A 27,332-nucleotide genomic window follows, 5' to 3' on the forward strand; every position below is an offset into this window, starting at 1 on the left:
AGCCAGTATTGATTGTGAAGGATTTGCTATCCCTTATCTAGTGTGTTGCTGGCTGTTCTCCACATTTGGAGTTTTGTGTGCAGTTTTGGGCCCTATATCTCAGAAAGGGTGTACTGACTTTACTCAATGGGTTGTGAGTTCATGGAATGCCCTGCCAGTATCAGTGGTGGACTCTCCCTCTTTATGGTCATTCAAGCGGGCATTGGATAAGCATATGGAGGTTATTGGGCTAGTGTAGGTTAGGTAGGCTTCGGTCAGCGCAACATCGAGGGCCGAAGGGCCTGTACTGCGCTGTATTTTTCTATGTTCTAGACAGTGGAGCGTGTACAGAGGAGATTCAGGAGAATGGTCCCAGGAATGAACAGCTCAGCACATAAGGAAAGCTTGAAGACTCTGCTTCTATACTCGATGGAGTTAGAAGAATGAGGGGGGATCTAATTGAAACTTACAGAATACTGAATGACCTGGACAGAGTGGATGCTGGAAAGATGTTTCCATTGGCGAGAGGGACAAGGACCCAAGGGCACAGCCTTAGAGTAAAAGGAAGACCTTTTAGAATGGAGATAAGGAGAAACGTCTTCAGCCAGAGAGTGGGAAATCTGTGGGATTCATTGCCACAGAAGGCTGTGGAGGTCAGGTCATTGACTATATTTAAGACAGAGATAGGAAAGTTCTTGATTATGAAGCGGATCAAGGGTTATGGGGAGAAAGCAGGAGAATGGGGTTGAGAAACTTATTATGGGTTAGTGGTGCTGGACGAAACATATTAGCCATGATTGAATGGCAGAGCAGATTCGATGGGCTGAATGGCCTAATTTCTGTTTCTATGTCATGGCCTGGGTGGAACACAGCTCATAGTTGGATATGCATGAATCTTCCTGCTAGTGATGTAGAGGGTGCGTCCTGTAGCAACAACTGGTTTGGTAGTGTGCTATTTATCTCGTTCAACATGGGGCAAATTCCATCAGTAGCCTAATCCCCACAGTAAATCTCCTTCTTCTGGGAGCAAGAACAGTTCAGTGAGAGTCTAAAAGACTGAAATCACGGTTAACTGACTGAGGGGTGACCTCAAAGAGGTCTATAAAATCACGAGGGCATGGATAGGGTGAATAGCCAAGGCCTTTTCCCCAGAGTGGGGGAGTCCAGAATTAGAGGGCATAGGTTTAAGGTGAGAGGGGAAAGATTTAAAATGGACCTAAGGAGCAATTTCACACAGGGTGGTGCATGTATGGAATGAACTGCCAGAGGAAGTAGTGGAGGCTGGTACAATTGCAACATTTAAAAGGCATCTGGATGGGTGTATGAAGAGGAAGGGTTTAGAGGGATATGGGGCAAGTGCTGGCAAATGGGACTAGATTAGGTTAGGATATCTGGTTTGCATGGACGAGTTGAACTGAAGGGACTGTTTCCATGCTGTACATCTCTATGACTCTATCGCTGCCACTAAAATGAAGAGAAATGAAATCGAGGAATTATAGACACCTCTGCCAGCTCTCCGTACACTCTCATTCTGAGCACAATGTCAAAGGCTGCAAGCAGTGCGCTGATGTAACCTAATTAGAGCAGTAGTCAGCATGACAATTACAATACGTCTGCACTGAATAACAAAGACTATTCAGTTTCCGATTGCTAAATTGTTCCCAGAACACTTGGGGTTAGTGCGCATTGAAGTCCCAACAGATGCTCTTGAGATAACTTCTAGCCAAGGCTCACAATTTCAAACTCCAAATAATTTACTTAACTCTTGCTGCCTCACCCCAACTTTGGCAATGATCCAAGTGCTAAGGAGTTTCTCCTCTACTTGCTCTGGCATATTGTCCCCAGCTGGTTTGTGAAGAAATAGCTCCCGGACTTTCAGGAAAATGTTAGCTATCCAAAGCAAAGCATAGGCTAAGAAGCAGGGGCTTGGTTAGCTCAACTGGCTGGATGGCTGGCTTGCAATGCATGAGTGACACTGACAGTAAGGATTCAAGTGCCACACTGGCTGATGTTACTATGAAGGATGGCATGGTGGCTCAGTGGTTAGCACTGCTGCCTCACAGCAGCAGGGACCCAGGTTTGATTCCACCCTCAGATGATGGTCTGTGTGGAGAGTTTGTATGTTCTCCCCATGTCTGTGTGGGTTTCCTCCCAAGGTTAGGTGGATTGGTCATGCTAAATTGTGAAGCTAGGTGGGTCAGCCATGGGGGATGCAGGGTTAGGAGGGTGGGATGCTCTTCTGTGAGTTGGTGCAGGCTGAATGGCCTAATTCCACACTGTAGAGATTTTATGATTCTCAATTATCTCCTATCAGGTCAAACCATCAGCAGTTATCTTTCGCTCTCATGAGAGAGCAGGGGGCTGTGGTAATTTTTACCTTAGTTAGGACATGAAGGTCCCTTTTACAGGGAGATCGAAGAATTATATTTATGTATATCCTTTCACAACCACTGGATATGGTAAAGCCCTCAATAGCCAGTGGAAAACAATCACTGTTGTAATCAGCAAACTCAATAGCCAACCAGTGCACACCAAGCTCATTCAAACAGAAATAGACAAAAAAAGGCTTGCGTTTATATAGCACCTTTCAAATCTAGCAGACCAGCCGCTGAAGTACTTTTTGAAGTGTAGTCACTGCCGGTCGTGTAAGAGGCAGCAACAGTAAAGTGGTTGTGAGATGATGATCTGATTTTGTGATGTTGCTTGTAAGGGATTGATGATGGCCCAGAGAGAACTCTCTTGCCCTTTCCCACCTACCCACCTCATGTCCCAGTCCAGGAAGGGTACTTTCCAGCAGTGCAGCACCCCCCTCAGGCCCACTCTGAAATGTGAACCTTGAACTCTAAGCTCCTGGAATGAGATGTGATCCCAAGACCTTCCCATCAAAGGGGAGAAGGTAAATTTCAATCAGAAATCTTTTGTCACGACTGATGTTCCAACAGCAAATAGAAGCAGAGGGTCATCTAATTGCCCCTGTTCTAGATTCAGCTGTAGCATCCCTCACTGCACACTCATGTGAAGAAGACAGATGGTATGTTGGCTTTCATAGTAAGAGGACTCAAGTACAAGAGCAGAGGTGTATAGCCTGCATGTCCCTAGACACTTTAGCATGGCCAATCCACCTAACCTTGGACTGTGGGAGGAAACCCATACAGGCATGGGCAGAATATACAAACTACACAGACAGTCACCAAGGGTGGAATCAAACCTAGGTCCCTAGCGCTGTGAGTGTGCCATCCTTCATGGTAACATCAGTCAGTGTGGGAATTGAACCCCTGCTGTCAGTGTCACTCATGCATTTCAAACCAGCCGTCTAAGCTAACCAAGTCCCCAGTTTCCTAGCCAATGCTTTACTAGGTCAAACTAAAACTTTGCAAAAAGTGCAGAAGCTATTTCTTCATGAACCAGTGTGCCCTGGTGAAACAGAAATAGATCCTTTGGCTCATTGACTCTGCAAGTCAAAGAACAGCACGTAAAAATTCTAATACCATTAGGTATAGTCCTTAAGGACAAAGGGATCAAAGGGTGTGGGAGAAAAACAGGAACAGGAGACTGAGATGGATGATCAGCCATGATCATACTGAATGGCAGAGCAGGCTTGATGGGCTGAATGGCCTACTCCTGCTCCAATCTTCGATATTTACCCATAATTCTGATAGTATGCAAACGTCTATTGCTCACTGTCCTGACTATACAGAACAACTGGGCATCCACAACTGTCTGGGAGAGAGAATTTCAAAAATCACACAATCCTTTGAGTGAAGAGACCCATCATGGGTGTTCTAAACAGGTGACTCCTTATTCTGAAGCTATGACCCAATGTGCTGGATTTCCTGATCAATGGGGGCAAGTATTCTCTCACATGTAGCCCTGCTCAAAGATCACCTCTGAATGTTTTATCCACTATTTCTGGTGAAAGAGGAGAAATGTTTGAGCTAACGCAAGTGTTATGTTTCCACAGGGCCCAATCGGAGAGCGAGGAGAGAGAGGTGAACCTGGAGATCCTGGTTATGTTGTAGGTTATCCAATATTTCTCTCAGTGTCTGTCTGTCCCACTGATTTGATTTGATTGATTCGATTTATCATTGTCACAGCAAAAAGTATTGTTTTGTGCACAATCCATCTTCATTGATCAACACGATTTGGTCATCTGGCATAGTATGTGACAGTGACAAGTAAAATCATATGTTACATAAGTACATCAGGGTAAATAGAACAGAATGCAGAATAAAGTGTTACAGCTACAGAGAAGGTGCAGAGAAGGATCATCTTGAATATATGAGAGGTCTGTTCATAAATCTGATAACGACAATGAAGAAGCTGTTCTTGTATTTGTTGGTATGTGTTTTCAAACTTTTGTATCTTCTGCCCAATAGAAGAGGGTGTAAGAGAGTATAACCGGGATGGGAGGGGTCTTTGATGATGTTGGCTGAGTTCCTAAGTCAGCGGGAAGTGTAGACCGAGTCAGTGGACGGAAAGTTGGTTTGTGTGATGGGTTGGACAAATGGGACTGTACACTGCCCTGTAAAAATGGCCGTGACAACCCTTCTCCAGCTGGTAGCCACCATCACTTGTGGTTCAGTTATCTGTGATTTAACCAGCTTGGTCCAATCTGTAACGGTGTCAAGATTGTCAATGAATGACAATGCTCATCCTTCCATGAACACCTCACTCTCATACAGTGAAACCTGGCCATGTTTTGACATTGATTGTACGTCGTATTTGAGGTTTCTGGTTGTGAAACTGCTGACATCGAAGTCAAAGACCTAGCAAAAAAACACATTCTATTTATGTAGCATCCTCAGTGTCATAACACGTCCCCAGCTGTATTCCGGGGGGTGATTATCACACAGAAATTTGTCACTGTAACATACTATGCCAGATGACCAAATCGTATTGGTCAACAAAGATTTTTTTCATTCACTCATGGGTGTCGCTAACTGGGCCAGCACTTAATGCCCGTCCCTAGTTGCCCCTTGAGAAGATGCTTGTAAGCTGCTGCACAGTAGTTCAGTGGTTACCACTGCTGCCTCACAGGGTTCAATTCCAGCCTCAGGTGGCTGTCTGTGTGGAATTTGCAAATTCTCCCTGTCTCTGTATGGGTTTCCTCCGGGTGCTCCAGTTTCGTCTCACAGTCCAAAGATGGGCAGGCCAATTTGATTGTCCATGCTAAATTGTCCATAGTGTCCAGGGATTTGCAGGCTAGGTTGGTTAGCCATGGAAAACATGGGATTACAGGGATGTGGTAGTTGTGGTGGGTTTGGTGTGGCCTGCTTCCACACTGTAGGGATTATATGAGCTACCTTCTTGAATTGCTGTAGAGAGATGCATAATATTAGACATGTTATAGGGAGGGTCGTCAAGGAAGAGAGAGGTTTAAGCGGCGGTGGGGAGGGGATTGTTCTTACTCATTAAAAGGGATAGGGGTGTGGCTGACTAGGCCAACGTTAATTGGCCTTTCATAATCATCTCAGACCAATTGGTGGCAAGCTGCCTTCTCCTACCATTACAGTCCATGTTGTGTCAATACTCACACAGTGCTGTTAGTTTCCAGGGTTTTGACCCAGCGAACACTGAAGGAGCGGCGATATATTGTCTGGATGGTGAGGGATTTGCAGGAATGGTGTTGTCATGTATCTGCTGCCCTTTGCTTTCGAGGGGTAGGTTTGGAAGGTGCTATCAAAGCCTTAATAACCAAAAGCACTGGCAGGGTGATGAGCAAAGAGGGGAAGTGTAGCCAGTTAACACACTGTCAGCTGGTGTTAGACTGGGCAGGTGCACTGTCCCATTAACTCACAGAGCTGTGTTAGAGTCTGCCTTACTGCCTGGACTGCAGGAAGAGCCCCCTGCATTACTTTGACTTCAATGAGCATTACTCATGATGAGTGGATTGGACAGTCAGGACAGCAGCTAAAGAGAACAGGGAAAAGCCCTCCTTTCAGAAAGGTGTGTTGTACACTTCTGCAATTAGTGAGTGAATCTCAGTCATATCTCCTGGGGCTAGCACAGTAATCACCTGAGCTCACTTCTGCCGCTTGATGCAATTTGGCTCTGAACTGGTCTCTTGTTTGGCGACAGATTAGTCTGACAGATGGACAAATACTGTCACAGGCTGAGATTTCATAAGTGTGAAAACTGGCATTGAGTCACAGGACTCAAGGTGTGCAGACAAAATGCTGATCATAAAATGTCTGCAGCTTAGGGAGCCAGTGATGCAGTGGTAATGTTCCTACCTCTGAGCCAGGAGGTTGATATGATTTGATCTTGATTTTATTGTCATGTGTACTCAAGTGCAGTGAAAAGTATACAATGTCACCACCCAAGGCGCCATCTTAGATACAAGAATCCAGGTACAAAATCTAAGAACAAGGTCCCACCTGCTTCCCAGAGGGGTGTAATAACATGTCTGAACAGGTCGACTAGAGAATATCAATGTAATGGAATTAAGGGGCTCTTATGGTGCAATGGTAGCGTCCCTCTCTCTAAGCCATGAGGCCTGCTCCAGAGGTGTGTCCTAACATGTCCAAAATGATTGCGTGTTTGTCAGGTGGCCTTGTAGATCAGTTAGATGGCAGTTATTGTTGTTGTATGGGTACAATGACAGGTGCACCTGTATCCTCCTCGTGAGTGTTTCGATATTACTCCTCCAAAGGCCAGTTTCCATCCAGTAAGCCTGAAGCCCCTGGGGGGCCCTCTATGCTCGGGTCATATTCAGGGCTGCCATGTTGGTGTCTGGGCCAGGAGCAATGGTGGGGCCTGATTTCCACCCATGCAGTCGTTACCTCTAGATTTGACTATTCTGGGCTTGCCCAGATGCCCAACTATCCACTTCGCACCTAACCTGAGTTTGATTGGGGTTCGACTGCTCCAGTCCCCGGTCACACCAAATTCTATTCGCTCCCGTATTCAGCGACCAACGTTGTTTCCCCAAACACCGCCTCCTGGATTTTAAAATCCTCGCCTTTATTCACAAGGTCCTTTGCGGCCTACCCTCTCCCTGAATCTTCTCGGATTGCAGCTTGCACTTGGGTTTTGCCTGTGTGGTTGTGAGCACCAATCAGAATGGTGGGAGCGTAAACTTCAGGATCAGGGGCATGAACAGAGATCTCCACAAATGGGTCAAACAGTGTTAGCCGAGCATAGCTTAGTGCTAAAGAAAATACTGGCAAGGTTTGTGAAAGCTTGTAGCTCAGGTTGAGGTTTAGGGTGTAGGTTTGCTCGCTGAGCTGTAGGTTTGGTATCCAGACGTTTCATTACCTGGCTAGGTAACATCATCAGTGGCGACCTCCAAGTGAAGCGAAGCTGTTGTCTCCCGCTTTCTATTTATATGTTTGTCCTGGATGGGGTTCTTGGGGTTTATGGGGATGTAATTTCCTGTTCGTTTTCTGAGGGCTTGATATTGGTATCTGGATCTATCAATACTGGCATTCATCTCATTGGTACATCCATCAATGTCCCTGATTGACACCTATCCCCCAATGGAAACCAAAACAGTAAACCTGGCGAGTACCAGCCTGCAACAGAGTGGCACAGTGGTTAGCACTGCTGCCTCAGAGCGCCTGTAGACCCGGGTTCAATTCCCGACTCAGGCGACTGACTGTGTGGAGTTTGCACGTTCTCCCCGTGTCTGCGTGGGTTTCCTCCGGGTGCTCCGGTTTCCTCCCACAGTCCAAAGATGTGCGGGTCAGGTGAATTGGCCATGCTAAATTGCCCGTAGTGTTAGGTAAGGGGTAAATGTAGGGGTATGGGTGGGTTGCGCTTCAGCGGGTCGGTGTGGACTTGTTGGGCCGAAGGGCCTGTTTCCACACTGTAAATCTAATCTAATCTAATCTAACAGCGCCAGGGACCCGAGTTTGATTCCGGTCTCGGGCGACTGCCTGTGTGGAGTTTGCACGTTCTCCCTGTGTCTGTGTGGGTTTCCTCCGGGTGCTTCAATTTCCTCCCACCGTCTATAGATGTGTAGGTTAGGTTGAATTGGTCATGCTAAATTGCCCATAGTGTCCAGGGATATGCGGGCTAGGTGGATTGGCCATGGGAAATTGCCCATAGTGTGCAGTGAGGTGGGTTAGCCATGGGAAATGTGGGGTTACAGGTCTGGGTGGGTTGCTCTTCAGAGGGTCAGTATGGACTGAATGGCCTGCAGGGACTCTATAACTCTTGGTGTGATCTGAACTTGTGTCGTTTGGCTGAGAGATAGGGACATTGCCACTGCACCATGAAAGCCCTAGATGCTCTTGGTTATTCTTTCTTTCCTCTTGGATATTTCTGACACACCTCTGTAGCAGGTGGGACTTGAACCCAATCCTCCTGGTCTAGGAGTGGGGACACTACCACAAGTGCCTTTCTTTCCCACTTAAATGTGACCAACAACATGCATCAGCTGTAACGGAGGGCTCATTTGGGTTATGAACCCAAGACATCTTGCATGGTCGTTGTCCAACACATTCCAGAGAGAGAACTATGTTCCTAAACCATTGTGGAGCAGAGTCCTCTCCTGTATACTGCAAACAGAAGTTTCCACTTTGATCGTTTCCCAGTGTGACAATTTGTTACTGGTTTATCCCTCAGCGATCACTGACAGCACTGAGGATTATCACACGTGGCTTCCTAACTGGCTTCTACTCTATTATCCCTTTCTATAAAAGGTCATCCCCACATTGAATGAGACCAATAGGCAGTGCACAGACATAATGTTACTTGAGTGTTTAGATTAAAATTCACAGAATGTAATAGAACTCTGTTGGATTTGGCACCGTTAATATTGACTGGTTTCCATCCACTTACAGGGCCAGCGAGGGCTGGATGGAGAGAGGGGGAAACAAGGTCAGCAAGGTTTACCGGTAAGTGCACATTGATACTTTATTAAAACCCACAAGCTGGTGTAAATCCTCCCTGAGATTAAGATTTCATTTTATTAGAATGCAGAACATTTCTTATCCAGCTCTGTAAACTCTTTGAGTGCTGCGGATTATTTGTGTGATTGAGAGTTCCTCTGGATGGGAAAGGTTTTGCAGTAATTGATTCCACATGTAAGAACACAGACTTACAAGCGATGCAGATAATTCCTTCATTGTTTGTTTTGCACTTCCAGGGTAACCCAGGACCTCCAGGTAAACCAGGTGTGAAAGGTTCGAAGGGTCAAGCGGTAGGTGACTGTAGCTCAACTTCCCTACAACAAACTAAACATTTCATCTAGCCAGCTCAAGTCTTGGGAGTGCAATTTTGGCATATTGTACCTGCTGCAGTTTAACTGCTCCTGCACTAATATTTCACCTTTTTTAAGATTTACAGAAACAGATAGTCAGTATTAGTTATCATCAAGCAGATACAAGCAGGGGACTGCTGATACGAGGTAAAGTTAAGACTGAGCAATTCAACAGATTGCCTTCACAAGTCACAAGTCTTGTGTATGTATTGTCACAAGTCACTGGAACATTGCGCTGGAAATCAAATCCCACAATCCCTGGAGTTGTCGCAATTGTGCAAAGATTCAGTCAAACTATCCAAAATCCCCAGTTCACCAACTCAGATCATAAAAGTGGCTCTCTAGGTTTCTGAGCTTTAAAACAAGTAACTGTTTATTATAGACAAATTGAGCACCCCTGTATCCAAATTGCCTTATGCTTATATATGATGACTGACAGGTAATATCCAACATCAGTTTCTCTTGTCCTTAATGACATTAACACTTATAACAGGGTAATAATTCTTATAAAAACTATTATTCATATATTATCTGCTTACATATATATATATATCATTATAAATAAAGCACAGTACTCTAACAATGGTTTATTTGGATTTTCTACAAAATTGACATCTCTTTAAAATCTGTAATCAATTATCTGTTAAGTAAGACTTCCATGTGGTTTTCCCAGGTGCAGTTCCACATTTTAAAAACCTATGTGCCTTCATGCTAAATCTCTCTGTACTTTGCCTTGTACTTGCAATATCCTTTTCTTTAAAATGTTCTTGTATCTCAAAATGTATTATCTCACATTCCTTGCATTGAGCATTATTTGCCACCAGCCAGCCCACTGCATTGCTGTGTCCATATCCGCCTGCTACAATAGTTCACCTCATCTTCACCCACAGAATGGTCTTACCCACTTTATCTTTAGACTGCTATATTTTCAAAGTAAGACCGTAAGACAGGAGCAGAAGTAGTCAATTCAGCCCATGAGGCTGCTACACCATTCAGTGAGATCATGACTGATCTGATATACCTCAGTTCCACTTTTCTATCTTTACCCCATAATTCTTGATTCCCTTACTGATTAAAAACATCTATCTCAGCCTTGAATATAACATCATGCAATCCCTACAGTGTGGAAGCAGGCCATTCAGTCTATCAAGTCCACACTGACCCACCGAAGTGCACCCAGACCCATTCCACTATCCTGTAACGCTGCATTTCCAGTGGCTAATCCACCTTGTCTACACATCTTTGGACTTAATAGACTTTGCATATTAATATAGTTAATGACCTAGTTTCGACTACCGTCTGCAATAAAGAATTCTGACGAAGGGTTTCAACCCGAAACATTGACTTTGCTGCTTCTCGGAGGTTGTCTGACCTGCTGTGTTCCACGTCTATTGACAAGGAATTCCACAGATTCACTCCCCTCTGAGAGAAGAAATTTCTCCTCATTTCTGTCCTATTTGTGTGACCCCTTATTCTAAACTGACCCTCTCGGGTCCTAAATTCTCCTACAAGTAGAGACATCTTTTCCACGTCTTTCCTGTCAAGTCCTCTAAGTCTTGTATGTTTCAATAAGACCACCCCTGATTCTTCTAAACTCCAACGAGTACAGGCCCAATCTACTCAACCTTTCCTCATAAGACAGTCCCTCCATCCCCAGGATCAGCTGACTGAAACTTCTCTGGACTGCCTCTAATGCCAGTGTATCTTTCCTGAGATAAGAAACTCAAAACTGTTCATAGTATTCCAGCTGAGGCCTGTCTAGTGCCTTGCACAGTCTTAGCAAAACCTCCCCATTTTTATACTCCATTCCCTTGGTAATAAAGTAAGGATAAAATGTGATAACACTGAAAATGCAATTTCCACTGCTAAAATGACTAACAAACATTGACCTTCAGTAAAAAATGTAGCCTTCAGCATGTTTCAGTCTTCGTCTCCAGAAATGACTTCATTCTTCATATCTTATTTTACTCTTTGTCCCAGTTAAGATTCATCATCAGAAAGATCGGTGTTCTTTGTGTGTGTCTGTGTGTGTCTAGAGTAGAGTGATGGTGTGCGGAATGGCATGTAGTGGGGTTGGAATGAGGAAGGACTCAGAAAATGGTATCCGAAGATGGTGAACAATGTCCCCCTTGTCTTCCCAGCACCGTGCCAGTTTGCCAGATGGGAAAGATGTTGTTAGATCATCCACTTGCCTATTGTCCAACTCACTGATATCAGTTGTGTTCCTCTATGGTTTAAGGTGGTGTTTTGCCAATCTGGGAGTCACTGCCTCTCAACAAAGATGGAGAAGTCCACGAAGACCCTTCAGTGGGCTCTGAGGGAGGACTGGGGAGTGGGTGGGGGGGGGTTACTCTTCACCTCATGAAAGGGGTCTCTCCCTAGAACACCAGTTCCAGCGCCAATGATCACAACACGGGTACCCACCTGTACTCAGCAATAGAAGACCCACTTCTCTCTCCTCACTGGGACCATCTTAATAGACCCCAGCTGCCCCAGACCCTACTTACCTGATAACCATCAATATATCCCAGCAATGATCATTGGTTTACATTGAGGCTGGGATGTCAAGGCTGCGATAGAGAGGTTTTTAAATCAGTAAAATAATTGATAGTCATGGGGGACAAGCAGGAAAGCAAAGTTGGAAACGATCAGATCAGCCACAATCTCATTGAATGGCGGAGCCGACTTGATGGGCTGAATGGCCTCCTGCTTCTATTTCTTCTGGTTATAGCGACGGTGCTGTTAGGGTGACTGAGCCAACTGTGAGGCGCAGCCTCCACTATCAGTCCCAGTGCTGAGACCCGTACCACCCAGCTAACCAAACCCGCACCACACGGTGCAGTCCTGACCTGATCGAAGGGGACAGCCAACGGGAGCAAGATTGTCACTGGAAAGCAATACACTTCCCATTTGCTACTGAGTACTCTAACTTGCATTCCAACTGGAAATAATGAAAGAGCACATGTTTGGCAGGTCTGGATGGGATTGGCGGCAGAGTGAGATTGTGTAAGGTTAGGACGTTAGTAGTCAGCAGCTTATTGAATGATAACTGAGAGAGCAGGCAGACTGAGCCAAACTACAGCGTATCACGTCAGTCTGGCAGAATCGTTCTCTCAGCGTAAACGTTTAATAGAATTTACATCTGGGGAAAAGTAGTCACCAAATGTTCCAGATACATATTAACTTGCAGCTTTTTGTGAAATCTGAATCCAGAGAAACAGGCCAAATAGCATCAGGGGGATAGATCCTGGTTAAGGCTGCCTTCTGATCTACGCAGTGATCTGACTGAGGTTTCAACCGCCTTTATTTTTGCATGATCTGTGTCTGAGACAGGGGTGGAAGCAGACTGGTTGAAAAAGACAAATCAACTCGTGGGCACGGAGCCAACCATCCTGTAATTAATCAGGCAACAGGAAAGGGGAGCAACTTAGCAATAGCTAGCTCCCTTCCTGCTACTTACTTGATACCTCACTGGACAAGATTGGGAGCTCACTATCCACCAAGTCTAATCTTTATTCTGTTCGTAGAGTCATCACAACACACAAGAATTCATTCAGCCCCTCAACTTCTCTCTATATAGGATGGTATTCCCTCTAATTTAAGACCATAACACCTTGGAACAGAAGTGAGCTGCATTGATCCAGTTGGTTGACCTCATAGAATATGAGTTCCCAGATTGGGGCTGTTGATCTGGTCCAATCAGGGAACCCTGGCTGACATAAAAAAGGCTGAGTGTCAGGGATACTAGAACATAGAACCAATCCAAAGCCATCCTATCCGACACCAACTGACCCTGACTCGGAAGTTTTGGTCACAGTGTCTGTCAAAGGATTGATATTTTCTGCATCAACCTGTTCAGAGATATTTTTTACACACCTCTGAAGGAGATGGGACGTGAATGCAGGCTTTCTAATCAAGGACTGTTGATTAGTAAATAAAAGGGTGGTTGGGTGATGAGATACCAGCCTCTGTGAGCTTACTTCAGGCCGTTCAGCCTATCGAGCCTGCTCCACCATTCTGTGTGATCATGGCTAATCTAATCATCCTCAACTCCAGCCACTTGGGGGAGCTGTGAGGCCCATGCATGCCAGTGTCTGGAGAAATCAGAGTGTCAACCACACAGTTAAAAATCACACAACCCCAGGTTATAGTCCAACAGGTTAATTGGAAGCACGAGCTTTCGAAGCGCCACTCCTTCATCGGGTGATTGCACAACCACCTGATGAAAGTTAGTGCTTCCAATTAAAACTGTTGGACTATAACCTGGGGTTGTGTGATTTTTAACTTTGTAAACCCCAGTCCAACACCAGCATCTCCAAATCATGTCAACCACATAGGGCTTAGAGGGAATGTCACTGTTCAGCAGGACAGATACCCAACAGAGGACATTACCCATCCCCTACAGACAGCCTTGAATCAACATCCCCTACCCCTTGTAATAAGTTTAACCAACCTATTCAAATGTTCCGAGACACATCTCTAGGGCAGGTGGGGCCAACCCCCCTCCCCACCCCCCTAATCTTCAGTGTCAGAGGTAGGGACACTGCTGCTGTACCACAGGAGCCCCACTGAGCGGGAGTGTGGTTCCCATTGCATCAGCCAGGAATCAAACCCAAGCTGCCCACCTGGCAGGTGAGAATTCTATCACTGAACCACAAAAGCATAGGAGGCAAATCGTAACAGCTATTTTATTGTTTGTAAAGATCATCACCAAATCGCCCTCCTCCGTTTCACTAGTTAAAATAAGCAAAGTACAAGGGCTGACCCCCATACCCAGAGATGGTGCAAGATTAAGGATAAGGTAAGAGGGAAGGGTTACATTCGAATGGAGTTGTGGGGGATGTAGTACGCCCAGCCCCCATGTATCAAATCTGTCTAAAGGCATCAAGAGTATTGGTGGGCATCGCGTGTCCACCCTTCAAAGACATCCAGACATGATCTTACTTGTCTGCCATTTTTTAAAATATGTATCCAGAATTACTTCACACACAACTGACTGGCTTTATTCCCATCACCAAACCTCCTGTGTAATTTTTCACCTGTTATCCACTGCCACTAATCACCTGTGTTTCCAATTAATAACCAACTTACATGTGGGGTCCATTAAGGGTAGTGCTAATGACATCAAAGCTGAGGGAAAGGTAGCGAGAAGGGGACAGGATTAAAACAAAACAGAGTTGGAAGGGCAGATAAAACACTCCAGCCCTGGCAGTTCCCATCTCTCTCCAAATTCCTCGAGTATTGATGGACACCACATGCTCTCTCCCCAAGGGCACCATTATGATGTCTACCTTATAAATATTTAAAATCAACATGTTCAGACACACCTCTGGAGTAGGTGAGACTTAAACCCAGACCTTCTGGACAAGAAACAGGGACACTACCTCTGTCCCCACAACAGCCTTCTGCTTTATATTTTTTTTGCCCCTCATCAACCTGTTCAGAGGTGTCATTACATATGTGGAGCAGGTGGACTTGAACTCAAGCCTCTTGGCTCAGAGGTAAGGGCAGTACCCCCATGCCTCAACAGACCTTGTTTATCTACCTTATCTCCACCTGTCATAATCTTGTACACTTGTATCAAATATCTCATCTCGATCTCCCTTGCTCCAACTTCTCCTTTCAAACCTTGGAGTTAAACTCAGTCATCCAGGGAAACGTTCTGATAAATCTATCCTTCTCTAGGAGGCTCACATCTTCCCTAAAAGGGAGATGGATCGAATTAGATGTAGTCGTGGCCTAACCAGAGCTTGACAAAGGTTAGGCATAACCTCCCAGAACATCTGTCACTTCAAAAGCATGACTCCTGAATGCGTGACTCCTCTGTTCTGTTTGTTGTGATCGTTGGCCATAATTTCAGCGATTACACTTTCCAGATGATGAGTCTACTTTTTGACCTTCATCAGCCTGACACCAAGATCTCGTTTTATTTCATTCACAGAATTCCTCAGAACCCAGAAACTGAATTGTTTGAGGACAAGAGGTTAGCCAGCTATGGGAAGTTGTAGACTCTCTTCCAGAGTTGTGTTTCAACACTTCTGTCAGATTGTGCCAGGGGACGTTTTGCAGCAACAAAGAAAGGGTTTAAGTAGCTCCAAATCCTACAGCAGTGTTCTGCTCTCTCACTAAGTAATTACAAACCTTTCCACTGTATCAATTGCTAACCTCCTTTCCCTACAAGCAAGCCAGCAGTTTGAACATCATAGTTGATGAGCAGAGTTTTGAAATTTATAATCTGTTCCATGTGGACTGGCACCAAAAGTTTTTTTATTGAGAATTGGAAAAATGACAACACTCGAAAGCCAGTCTTTCATTGAAGGGAAGCCCAAAGTTTCATCACCCTGCCCTTCCGTGAACAATGTAATATCTTCCATGTGCGGCTGTGTTTCAGGTCAGTCTTTAAACAAGTCTGAAACCAGGCCTCTGTAACATAGAGACATAGACAGTAGAAGCAGGAGTAGGCCATTCGGCCCTTCGAGTCTGCTCCACCATTCAGTATGATCGTGGCTGATCGCTCAACTCAGTGCCCCATTCCTACTCTCTATCCCATAGCATTTGGTCCCTTTAGCCCTAAGAACTAGGTCCAACTCTTTGAAAACATTCAATGTTTTGGCCTCAATGCCTTTCTATGGCAGAGAATTCCATTGGCTCCCCATTCTGAGTGAAAAAATCTCTCCTCATCTCAGTCCTAACTGGCCAATCCCATGTACTTAGATAAACAACTGTGGCTGCTGTAAATCAGAAACAAACAGAAATTGCTGGATCTGCCATCCCAGGAATCACTCTGGGAAATCATCGCTGCACTCCTTTCATCGACAGAACATCCTTCCTCAAATGAGGAAGAATACACTCAATTATATATTCCTCAAACTACTGTAAGGAGGATGTTCATCAGCAACATCCGTTAGTGTGAAGAGTGCAGTGTGTTTGAGTGGCAGTTCCTTCATCTAATAGGTAAAAGATAGGTAATCTAATGGGTCCCAGGAAAGAAATCTTGTGGTGTACTGGGTAGTGTCCCTGCCTCTCTTCTAGAATCTCTAGGTTCAAGTCTCACTGGAGGACATGACGGCCAAGACTGGATGCCCTCATACTCCGACTGAGCAGATGGTTTAGTATCTTGGCACTCTTACGCTGAGTCTACTCCATTCATGTGACAATGGCTTGCCTTCATTGGTCAGTGCATTGAGTACAGGAGTTGGGATGTCCTGTTACAGCTGTACAAGACACTGGTGAGGCCACATTTGGAGTATTGTGTACAATTCTGGTCTCCCTGCTATTGGAAGAATGTTATTAGGCTAGAAAGGGCTCAAGAAAGATTTACAAGGGTGTTACCAAGACTAGAGGGTTTGAGTTATAAGGAAAGGATGGATGGGCTGGGACTTCTATCGCTGGAGCATAGGAGGCTAAGGGCTGACCTTATAGAGATTTATAAAATCACGAGGGGCATGGATAAGGTGAATAGAAAAGGTCTTTTCCCTCCCCCGGTGGAGCCCAAAACTAGAGGCATAGGTTTAAGGTGAGAGGGAAGAGTTTTAAGGGGTCCTAAGGGGCAACTTTTTCACTCAGAGGGTGGTGCATGTATGGAATGAGCTGCCAGAAGGAGTGGTAGAGGCTGGTACATTTACAGCATTTAAAAGATATTTGGACAGGTATGTGGGTAGAAAAGGAGCAATATGGGCCAAATGCAGGCAAGTGGGACTAGTTCAGTTCAGGAAACTGGGTCAGCATGGAAGAGATGGGCCGAACGGCCAGTTTCTATGCTGTCTGACTCTACAGCAGTTCGTAGGAGCTGGAGAGCATTCTAATCAGAAATAACAGGCCAAATGTTGAGCCTCCACCATTCCTCTCCTTCGCTCTAGGCGGTAAAACGCAGGTAAACACGTGCACTTTGAACTCCCTGAGTAAACATCAGCTCTACATGTCTGTGAGGGGTTCAATGGCAAACTGGGGGGTTAGGGAGGAAAATTCTCAATTCTTTCATGACCCTGAAGAGGGCACTATATAAATGCGAGATTTTGTTTCCTTTAACCCTCTCTTTGTTGTTTAGGGGCGCAAGGGAAAGACAGGTTCCCAGGGTGCGCAAGGGAGTCCAGGCCCACCGGTAAGTGTTGTCTGTTAAAGCAAAACTCAACCCACACGTTCATTCACCAGCTCCATTGGGTCAGTACACGCTGAAACCATTACATTGGCTACAAAGGGGCTTGGAGTTGGCCGGTGGTTATGATCCAAAGGCTGTGCAACAGAAAATATTAATACAATATTGCAATAGTAACAGTCTCCTAGTTTGTTGTCAGATCTTTCTGAACAAAAAAAAATGCATTGTCCAGCACTTCAAGATAGTTAGACCTGTAACTAATGGCAGGTTTTGTGTCGAACACTCAGGGTCCTATCGGGCCACCCGGTTCCAGAGGTGTCATTGGTCGACAAGGTCATGAGGGTCCTCCAGGATTGGATGGTGCTCCTGGAATCATTGGCAAGCCTGGAATACAGGTGGGTTTTGAACCTGGTCAAATGATAAAGACATTTTATCTAAAATTATTTCACGAGATGCGACCATCGTTGCCAAATGCCAACATGTGTTACAGGTTCCCCTATTGTGCTTGAACTGACTGGCTTGTTCGGACATTTCAGAGGGCAGCTCATCAATAGCTGATGCCCAGTTTGGGGTCTGCCAGGGCACTTACCTCATTACAGCCTTGGTCCAAACTCCAGGGACGGTGAGAATGACTGGCCTGGACATCAAGGCTGCATTTGACTGCATTTGGCATCAAGGAGCCTTAGCCAAACTGGGATCAATGAGAATGGGTGGTAAATTCCCATTTGGAGTTAAACCTGGCATTTAGGAAGATGGAGAAAGTGAGGACTGTAGATGCAAGAGAGTCAGAGTCAAAAATTGTGGCGCTGGAAAAGTACAGCAGGTCAGACAGCAACCGAGGAGCAGGAGAGTCGACGTTTTGGGCATAAGCCCTTCATCAGGAATGCGGAGGGGGCAGGAGGATGGGAGATAAATAGGGTGGTGGGGGTGGGGCTGGGTGGGAAGGTAGCCGGGAAGGTGATAGGTAGATACAGGTGGGGGTGATTGTGATAGGTTGGAGAGGAGGTTGGAGCAGATAGGTGGGAAGGAAGATGGACAGGTCAAGAGGACGGTGCTGAGTTGGAGGGTTGAATCTGGAATGAGTTGGGGGGAGGGGAGATGAGGAAAGTGGTGAAGTCAGTGTTGATGCCGTGTGATTGGAGGGTCCCAAGATGGAAGATGAGGCATTCTTCCTCCAGTTGTCAGGTGGCTTGGATTTGGTGGTGGAGGAGACCCAGGACTTGCATGTCTTTGGGGGAGTGGAAAGGGGGGGTTGAAGTGGTCAGCCACAGAATGGTGGGGTTGTTGGAGGTCAGTCATCTTAGCACCAGGACATCTCTGCAGAAGTTCCTCAGGGTAGTGTCCGAGGCCCAACCATCTTCAGCTGCTTCATCGATGACCTTCCCTCCAATATAAGGTCAGTAGTGAGGATGTTCGCCGATGACTGCACAATGTTCAGCACCATTCATGTACATGTAGAGAATGCACATCATCATTCATCTTAAGATCATTGGTGTTAACATTTCACAAACCTACATTGGTATCCAGTGTAATTTGTTGAGATCAGTCAGAATTATTAGGTAGACACTGTCCAATAGCAAAATCGCAGCAAAGGTGGGATGTGAGGTTTTGAGTTTTTGCACTGATCGATCATGTTTCGCTCACAACAGACAGCTAAAGGAATGGACTGTTTGACACAATCCTCCCTTGGCAATGAAACTCCAAGGACACATTATCCCTGATCATACCCGATTGAAAGAAATTACTGCTTTCCTACAAGTTAGAAGTTTTCAAAATCATGAGAGGTCTGGACAGAGTGAATGCAGAGAAACCATTCCCATTCATAAACCAGAGGGCTCAGATTTAAAAGGTTTTGCAAAAAAAATTTAAAAACGAGGTGAAACAAAAATTAACCTTTTTGGACAGTGAGTATTGGAAATGGGTGAAATCAGGTACAACTGATGCATTGAATAGAGCATTGGATAATAAATCAAAACATTGTGCAGAGGTCCTGGTTAAAGTGCTCGAAAAAGATAGCACGGGACAAATGGACTGAACGGCTTCCTTCTGCAAGTTATCAATTCTATACAAAGTATCCAGCCTCAGCCATTTTATATCTCATAGAATCCCTACAGTGTGGGGGCAGGCCATTTGGCCCATCGAGTTCACACCAACCTCTGAAGGGCGACCAACCCCATCCTTGAAACCCTGCATTTCCCATGGCCAATCCACCCTAACCTGCACGTCATCGGACTGTGGGAGGAAACCAGAACACCCAGAGGAAACCCGACAGATACAAGGAGTAATGTGCAGACTCCACACAGACAGTTGCCCGAGGCTGGAATTGAACCCAGGTCCTGTGAGGCAGCAGTGCTAACCACTGAGCCACCAACCATCCCCTTGTGAAGCAATTCCTGGCTACAGAAAGACATATTCTCTGAGAAGGTAAGTTGAAAACGTTGGCCGCGTGTTGATTGCTGAAGTTATAAATGTGGGGCCAGGTTCCTGGAAGGGTATTGAGGCCATGGAGGGGCTGCAGAACAATACGCTCAGTCAGGGAGGCTAAAGGTGCATAAGAAACTGACCTAGTTGGAGCAAGAAAGGGTAATGGTGCTCTGGTACAGGAGTTCAAAGTCTGTGAATTGCGATGTGGCCCACCCCATCTATTTTGTTCTTGATTGGTCTGTGTTCTGCTTACACTCCAGTGAATTATCACAGTGACTGCTTCTAGAATTACCTGTTGGCGGTTAGCTCTGTTAACGTGTAGTCTTCCCTTCAACCTCAGGGAGAACAGGGGGATGACGGGAATGTCGGATTCCTCGGGAAACCCGGAGGCCGTGGTCGTGTTGGTGTCCCAGGATTACCTGGATCTCAGGGATCCCCTGGCTTTAAAGTGAGTGGGACAGAGCTCAGCAGTCTAAATGAGACATGTGCAATAATTCAGTAACTGGAAAAGCAAAGGCTTGTTCTTGTGATCTGACCACACAAAGCAGAGGAGCTGTCGAATCACTGTGGTGACAGGCTGTGTCACTAACAATAAATTTGTTCACCACTCACATGAAAAATAAAATACTCAGGAGCACACCACTTTTTTCAGTCTTTCACAGGCTGTGAGCATCACTGGCTCGGCACTTGTGGCCCATCCCTAACTCCCCTTGAACTGAATGGGTGCAGGGCTGTTTCAGAGGCCTTTCACGCCTTAACTCACACCCGTTTTACATCTCCTTTTCTTCAGCACTTTTGGATGAGTGCAGCTCCAACAATACTCAAAGACTTGGCACCATCCAGGACAAAGCAGCCCACTTGATTGGCACCATATCCACAAGCATCCACTCCCTCCACCATCAATGGTCAGTAGCAGCAGTGTGTACTATCTACAAAATGCACTGCAGAAATTCACCAAAGATCCTCAGACATCACCTTCCAAGCCCATGATTACTTCCATCTAGAAGGACAAGGTCAGCAAATATATGGGAACACCATCCCCTTCAAGTTCCCGTCCAAGCCACTCACAATCCTGACTTGGAAATATACCACTGTTCCTTCACTGTAGAGTCATAGAGGTGTACAGCACGGAAACAGAATCTTGGAAATCTCTCCCTAAACACATTGTGGGTCAACCCATAGCACATGGACTACAGCGGTTCAAGAAGGTGGCTCACCGAAGGTGTAACTAGAGTCAAAAAGCTATACAGCGTGGAAACAGACTCTTCGGTCCAACTAGTCCACACCGAACATAATCCCAAACTAAACTAGCCCCACCCGCCTGCTCCCGGCCCATATCCCTCCAACCTTTCCTATTCATGTAATTATCTAATGGTCTTTTAAACACTGTAACTGTCCCCAAATCCACCACTTCCTCAGGAAATTCATTCCACACACAAACCACTGTCTGTGTAAAACATTTGCCCCTCATGTCTTCTTTTAAATCTCTCTCCTCTCACCTTAAAAATATACCCCCCTCGCTGTGCCCAGCCACCGATGCCCAACTCCCACAACGGAATAAAAAATAATAGCCCGATCTATTTTGCACTGGAATCTACATCTTCTGTTCCTTTTGCCCCCTCCTCTGCTTCTGTCAGCACCTTTCATTCAGGGGAAGAATCACATTGGACTTGAAACTTAACTTGAATCACATCGAACATTAACTCTGTTTCTCTCTGCACAGACTTTGCCAGACCTGCTGAGTTTCTCCAGCATTCTGTGTTTGGTTCAGATTTCCATCATCCACAGTATTTTGCATTTATTCATGTGTGTTAGCATATCTGAACAGTTCCACTAAAAATATTAAGGAGACTTCTTCCGCAACCTCCAGTGGTACCAGGAAATTCTGCACCCTCATACAAACCTGTCAAATATAGACTGCGAGCTGGTGATCACTATCTTGACACCTCAAGCCCCCCCAAAAGAATGTTAAAGCTTCTTCCTGACTGAGTGCTGATGTGGGACAGAAAGAGACCATTGGATTGAAGAGTGCGGTAGAAAGAACAGACTCCCCTCCCGAGCCAATCTGGGGCCAGTATTGCAGCTCAAAGCCAGCTCCACTGGAGGAACGTATGCTCCACACATGACCACCGAATGATGGTGGGAACACCTCTGGGATTTCCCTCAAAGCATTCCCACGTAGATGTCAGATGTTCCGGTTGTCTCCTGGCTCACGACCTAGTGGCATAGGGAATGCCTGGTTTGGAAAGGCACTGAAGAGTCCGCCAGGGATAGGCAAGGGTGAGGTTGTGACATTAGAGGGAACACACAGGCCTCCAAACACCATGTTTGACCCCACCCTCGGAGAACCGGCATCCCCCCACCCCAGCAAGTACCACTCCTCCACCCCACCCCCAAATCTTGTGGCAGAGTCCATGGATCAGACTCTGCACTGGTCAGCTAATCCAGAGTCCTTTGACCAGGAATAGGAGCAAGTCAGCCTCGATCCTGAGGTGGAAGCAGAGCGCATTACAGCAAATCCAAATAATTTCCTGCTACATCTCACAGCCCAAAAACAACCCCAGTGTCACTTGTTTGCCATGAACCTCACAATATATCTGATGTGGTCAGTTGCCATTTTGCAACATTTAAAGTAAAACCAGACATTTCTCTCCATCTGTTAAACAAATTGTGAACTAATTATTTTTTGTGGTGTGGACTGATAACAAGTAAATCCCCAGAGTTTACATGATTCACATTTTATTTTATCTTGTTCCCTGTGGTTAGCTGGGGTACTGTGATCTAATTTTCATAGATTCCAGAAATTGAGCACTGAACAAGCCTTAAGGATAACAAATGTTCCTCGTTCCAAAGCTAGAGTGACCCTTTTGGTTAGGATCAAGGAAGAACTATGATCAAAATTGAAAACAGCACCTCATTGTGGTACAGTCCTGAAATAGCATCTCTCTTTGTTCCTTTGGAATCCACGTTTACAGTGTCAGACATCACGCAATACCAGGTTACAGTCCAACAGGCATACTTGAAATCACAAGCTTTCAGAGCACTGCTCCTTTGTCAGGTGAAGTGGAGGGAAGCATGTAGATTTAAGGAACATCTTAAAGGAGGGGAGATAAAGAGAGAGAGGCAGGTTGGAGCTTGATCTCCAGGCAACTGAAGACATGACCACCAGAAATAGAGTGATTCTACTTAGGCGTTACACAAGAAGCTAGAAATTGAGGAGTTTAGACCTCCCACAGGGTGGCAGGGATGATGTTGGGGGTTGTGTTGTGGGACTGGAAGAGATGACAGAGAAATGGAGGAAGTTAGGTCGAGGCCATCGACAAATTTGGAAATAAGGTTGTGAATCATAATTAAAAATCACACAACACCAGGTAATTAAACTTGTTGGACTATAACCTGGATTTGTGTGATTTTTTAACTTTGTACACCCCAGTCCAACACCAGCACCTCCAAATCATGCAGAACATAATGTCATGCCATTGCTCGTAACAGACTGAAATGGGACAGGTTAGAGCCTGGGAGGTCACCATCATCCACGAGCAGATCTGTAGCCCTTGGTAAATACAGACATTGAAAAGAAACATTTATTTCTATAAATTGCTTCTCATGTTCACTGGACATCCCAAAGCACATCATAGCCAATGCAATGTTTCTGAATAAGGAGTAAAAAAATAAATGTAGCAGCAAGCTCTTACAGCAATGGAATAATAAATAACTCACCTGCATTTTGTTATGTTTATTGAGGGATAAACATTGACCAGAACAACTCCTCTGACCTTCTTGAAAAAAAGCAATGCCGTGGAAACTTTTAAATCCCATACCAGCAGATACTCAAGGCCTCGATTCACTGTCTCGTCCAAAAACAGCATCTCCAACAATGTGGCAATCCTTGAGTACTGCCTTGATTTTCACATTCAGCCCCCAGACTGGGAGTTGAACCCGACACTCTGACTCTGAAGCAACCGAGCTACCACTGAGTGACAGCTGTCAGCTCCAGGAAAGGCCAAACTGTCCATTAAATAATTTGAGGTTAAGTATCTATTAGGGAGGCATATTCATTGGGTAATCATTGCACATAACATTGTGTCTTACAGTCCACTTGATACCTTCCTGATTCAGGCCTCATTCCTGATGAAGGCCCTTTGCCCGAAACGTCGATTTTCCTGCTCCTTGGATGCTGCCTGACCTGCTGTGCTTTTCCAGCACCGCACTCTCGACACTTCATACCTTCCAGCACTAGCAGAGACCATCATCGGCCTCAGGAAAGCTAGCCAAATCTAATTTGATAATGTTCCTTTGAGTTTTTCATTTTTTTCTACTGTCAATTAATTAACTAGTTTACTTGTTTTAATGTTTACTCGAAGGAGTATAGAGTGTAGAAAAGAATGGGTGATTTCCTGGTTGACACAGTGCCACAGAGATCAGTGCTGGGCTCTCCCATTTATATACATGAGTTGATTTAGCTGAATTTGATTTATTATTGCCATGTGTACCTAGATAGGGTTTTCTAAATTTGCTGCCGATTCAAAGGTAAGGAGGGGAGAAAGCTGTGAAGAGGACATAAGGAGATCACAAAGGGAATGGAGAGATGAAGTTAGTGCGAAGCAACAGTCAATTGGAATATGATATGGAAAAATGAGATCTTGTCCACTTGGCAAGAAAATTAAAAAGGAAGTGTGTTATCTAAGTGGTGAGCAATTGCAGAGCTCCGAAATGCAGAGGTCCTAGTGTATCATTCACAAAAGGTTAGTACGTGGGCACAGCAAGGAATGAGGAAATACAATTGAGTGTCGTTATTCATCATGAGGGGCGATGAGTACAAAAGTATAGAGGTTATGCTTCAGTTATAAAGGGCCCTGATGAGACCACATTTGGAGGATTGTGTGTTATTGGTCACCTTATTGGATGAATGATGTGACTGCATTGGAAACAGCTCAGAGAAGGTTTACCAGATTAATACCTGCAATGGGCAGGTTGTTGTATAAGGAAAAGTTGGACAGGCTCAGCCTGTATCGGCTGAAATTTGGAAGAGTAAGAAGCAACTTGATTGAAACATAAGACCCTGAGTCATAGAATCCTGCAGCACGGGCACAGGCCCTTCGGTCCAAACTGGTCTATGCTGACCAAGATGTCCATCGATGCTAACCCCATTTCCCTGCACTTGGCCCATATCCTTCTAATGCCTTTCTATCCATATATTTGTACCCGCCTCAACCACTTCCATTGGCAGCTCATCCTATATACATACCACCGTCTGTATAAAAGAAGTTGCCCCTCAGGTTCCCTTTTATCCTTGCCCCTCTAACCTTAAACTATTGCTCTCTAATCCTGGAAAAAGACTGAGTGAACTCACCCTATCCATGCTTCTTGTGATCTTACACACCTCTATAAGTTTCCCCCTCAGTCTCCTACACTCTAAAGGTGTAGGACATACAAGACCCTGACAGTCTGATACTTTATCAAAAACCCCTCCCACCCCAGTTATAATCTGTTCCAACCTCTTCCATCAGGCAGAAGATGCAAAAGCTTAAAGACATGCCAAGTTTCTTCCTTACTGTGATTCGACTTATGGATAGAACCCTCAAATTTTTAATTTAATGTTGACCTTGCTCTCCGTGCACTTTCTTTGCGGACATAACATTGTATTCCTCTCTCTGTTCTATTACTATAATGCATGATCTGCCTCTACTGCAGGCAAAACAAAACTTTTCACTGTACCAAGGTATATGTGGCAACAATAAATCAAATCAAATTGAAATATAAGATGTATAAGACACTGGATGGGTAAAAGATGTTTCCTGGTGATGGAGAATCCAGAATTAGAATCACTGTTTGAAAATTCTCACCTAAGATAAAGGTGAGAATTTTTTTCTTATAGGAGGATAGCAAGTCTTTGCAATGATCTTCCTCAGTGTACCTGGTCTATGTGGACAAAGCACAGTCTTTACTTTTAGGGAGGATATTGATAGATTTTCACCAAGCAAAGCAGTGAAAGCTAATTGAAGCTAGGAATGTGGAGTAATCAGATTGATCTTAATGAACAGCAGAACATGCTAAAGGGGACAAATGGCCTTATCCTGATCCTAAATGGAATTTTTGTATATATGAGACTCTGGTGGTGGGCTGTAGAGTTAGAGTTTAGGTTGATGATTTTGATTCACTAAATCCCCAACTACCTCACTTCATTTATCCATCATTGTTCCACGTAGGGTCACAGAGTCCTACAGCACGGAAACAGACCCTTTGGCCCAACCAGTCTATGTCAACCATAATCCCAAACTAAACTAGTCCCACCTGCCTGCTCCTGGCCCAATTCACTCCAAACGCTTTCATGATACATTTAAGTTCTAATGGATCATCAATCTAAAACGTTAACACACTCTCTCTCTCTCAAAGAGGCTACCAGACATACTGAGTTTTTCCAGCACATTCTTTTTTCCTGTCATGATTCAATCCATCTCCCATTGTGAAAATTTCTGTTGACCCTCAGTATCCATCCTTGCAAAGGATTGGCTCCACTTAAGTGATAGAGCACTGTTTCTGACATTTTTGCTGGAAACAGTTTGATTTTTTTTCTATTAGGTCTAAAAGTGACTTATTAATACATCATTATATTTACCAGTCTTCTTCATTTTAGACATCACTGAATTCTGTCAATTCCTGTTTGATTCATTTTGATACTATAACAGGTACGGATATACTCAGAGTCATACAGCAGAGAGATAGACCCTTCGACTCAACAGTCCATGCCAACCCTAATCCCACCTGCCTGCTCCTGGTCCATATCCCTCCAAACCTGTCCGAATCATGTACTTATCTTGTAAACCCCTCCACTTGTAAACGTTGTAACTGCGCCCACATCTGTCCTTACGTATGAAATGGCCAGGTAAGTACCTAGCATCATTCATACCAATGGCCTGTTAAAGACAATCAAAATGCCCCCACCTTGATATTCAATGTCATTACTTTAATTGAATCCCCAACTACCAACATCCCAGAGATTCCCACAGACTTGAGACTGAGCTGTACCTATTCCACCCATTGAAATACTGGATGCAGCTCCAACAACACTCATGACTTTCGACACCATCCAGGACAAAACAGCCTTCTTGACCTGCATCACATTCACAATCAAACACTCCCTCCACCACTGATACTCAGTTGCTGCAATATGCACCAGCTACAAGATCAAGTCATGGAGTAATATAGCATGGAAACAGGCCCTGCAGCCCAAACTGGTCCATGCTGAACATGGTGCCCATACAGTTATCTCCAACTGCCCACATTTGGTCCATATCCCTCTCAACCCTGCCCATCCATGTATCTATCCAGATGGTTTATATACATTGCTATTGAATTCCTGATGAAGGGCTTTTGCCCGAAATGTCAATTTGCCTGCTCCTCGGATGCTGCCTGACCTGCTGTGCTTTTCCAGCACCACACTGATGGAAATGTTGCTATTGTACTTGCCTCTGCCACTTTCTCTGGCAGCCTATCCCATATACACACCACTCTCAGTGTGAAGAAGTTGCCTCTCAAATCATTCTTAAATGTTTCCCCTCTCACCTTAAACCCATCCCCTTGGGTTCTCAATTCTCCATCCCTGGGAAAAAGACTATCTGCCTTCAT

The 27,332-nt window shown here is 45.0% G+C and overlaps 1 protein-coding gene across 2 annotated transcripts in view; it reads left to right on the plus strand.

Annotated features, from left to right (window-relative positions):
- The window catches only part of LOC132825922 (collagen alpha-1(XXVII) chain-like), a 593,955-nt gene that overhangs the window by 519,717 nt on the left and 46,906 nt on the right, over nucleotides 1–27,332 (plus strand). For both annotated transcript variants that reach the window (XM_060841558.1, XM_060841557.1), the window contains exons 43-48: nucleotides 3,941–3,994; nucleotides 8,766–8,819; nucleotides 9,071–9,124; nucleotides 17,232–17,285; nucleotides 17,567–17,674; nucleotides 20,044–20,151. In XM_060841558.1, coding sequence (XP_060697541.1) covers nucleotides 3,941–3,994; nucleotides 8,766–8,819; nucleotides 9,071–9,124; nucleotides 17,232–17,285; nucleotides 17,567–17,674; nucleotides 20,044–20,151 — 432 coding nt within the window. The remainder of the gene's footprint in view (nucleotides 1–3,940; nucleotides 3,995–8,765; nucleotides 8,820–9,070; nucleotides 9,125–17,231; nucleotides 17,286–17,566; nucleotides 17,675–20,043; nucleotides 20,152–27,332) is intronic.

The sequence above is a fragment of the Hemiscyllium ocellatum genome, chromosome 21 (genome assembly GCF_020745735.1).
Source record: "Hemiscyllium ocellatum isolate sHemOce1 chromosome 21, sHemOce1.pat.X.cur, whole genome shotgun sequence".
In the NCBI taxonomy this organism is placed as follows: domain Eukaryota; kingdom Metazoa; phylum Chordata; class Chondrichthyes; order Orectolobiformes; family Hemiscylliidae; genus Hemiscyllium; species Hemiscyllium ocellatum.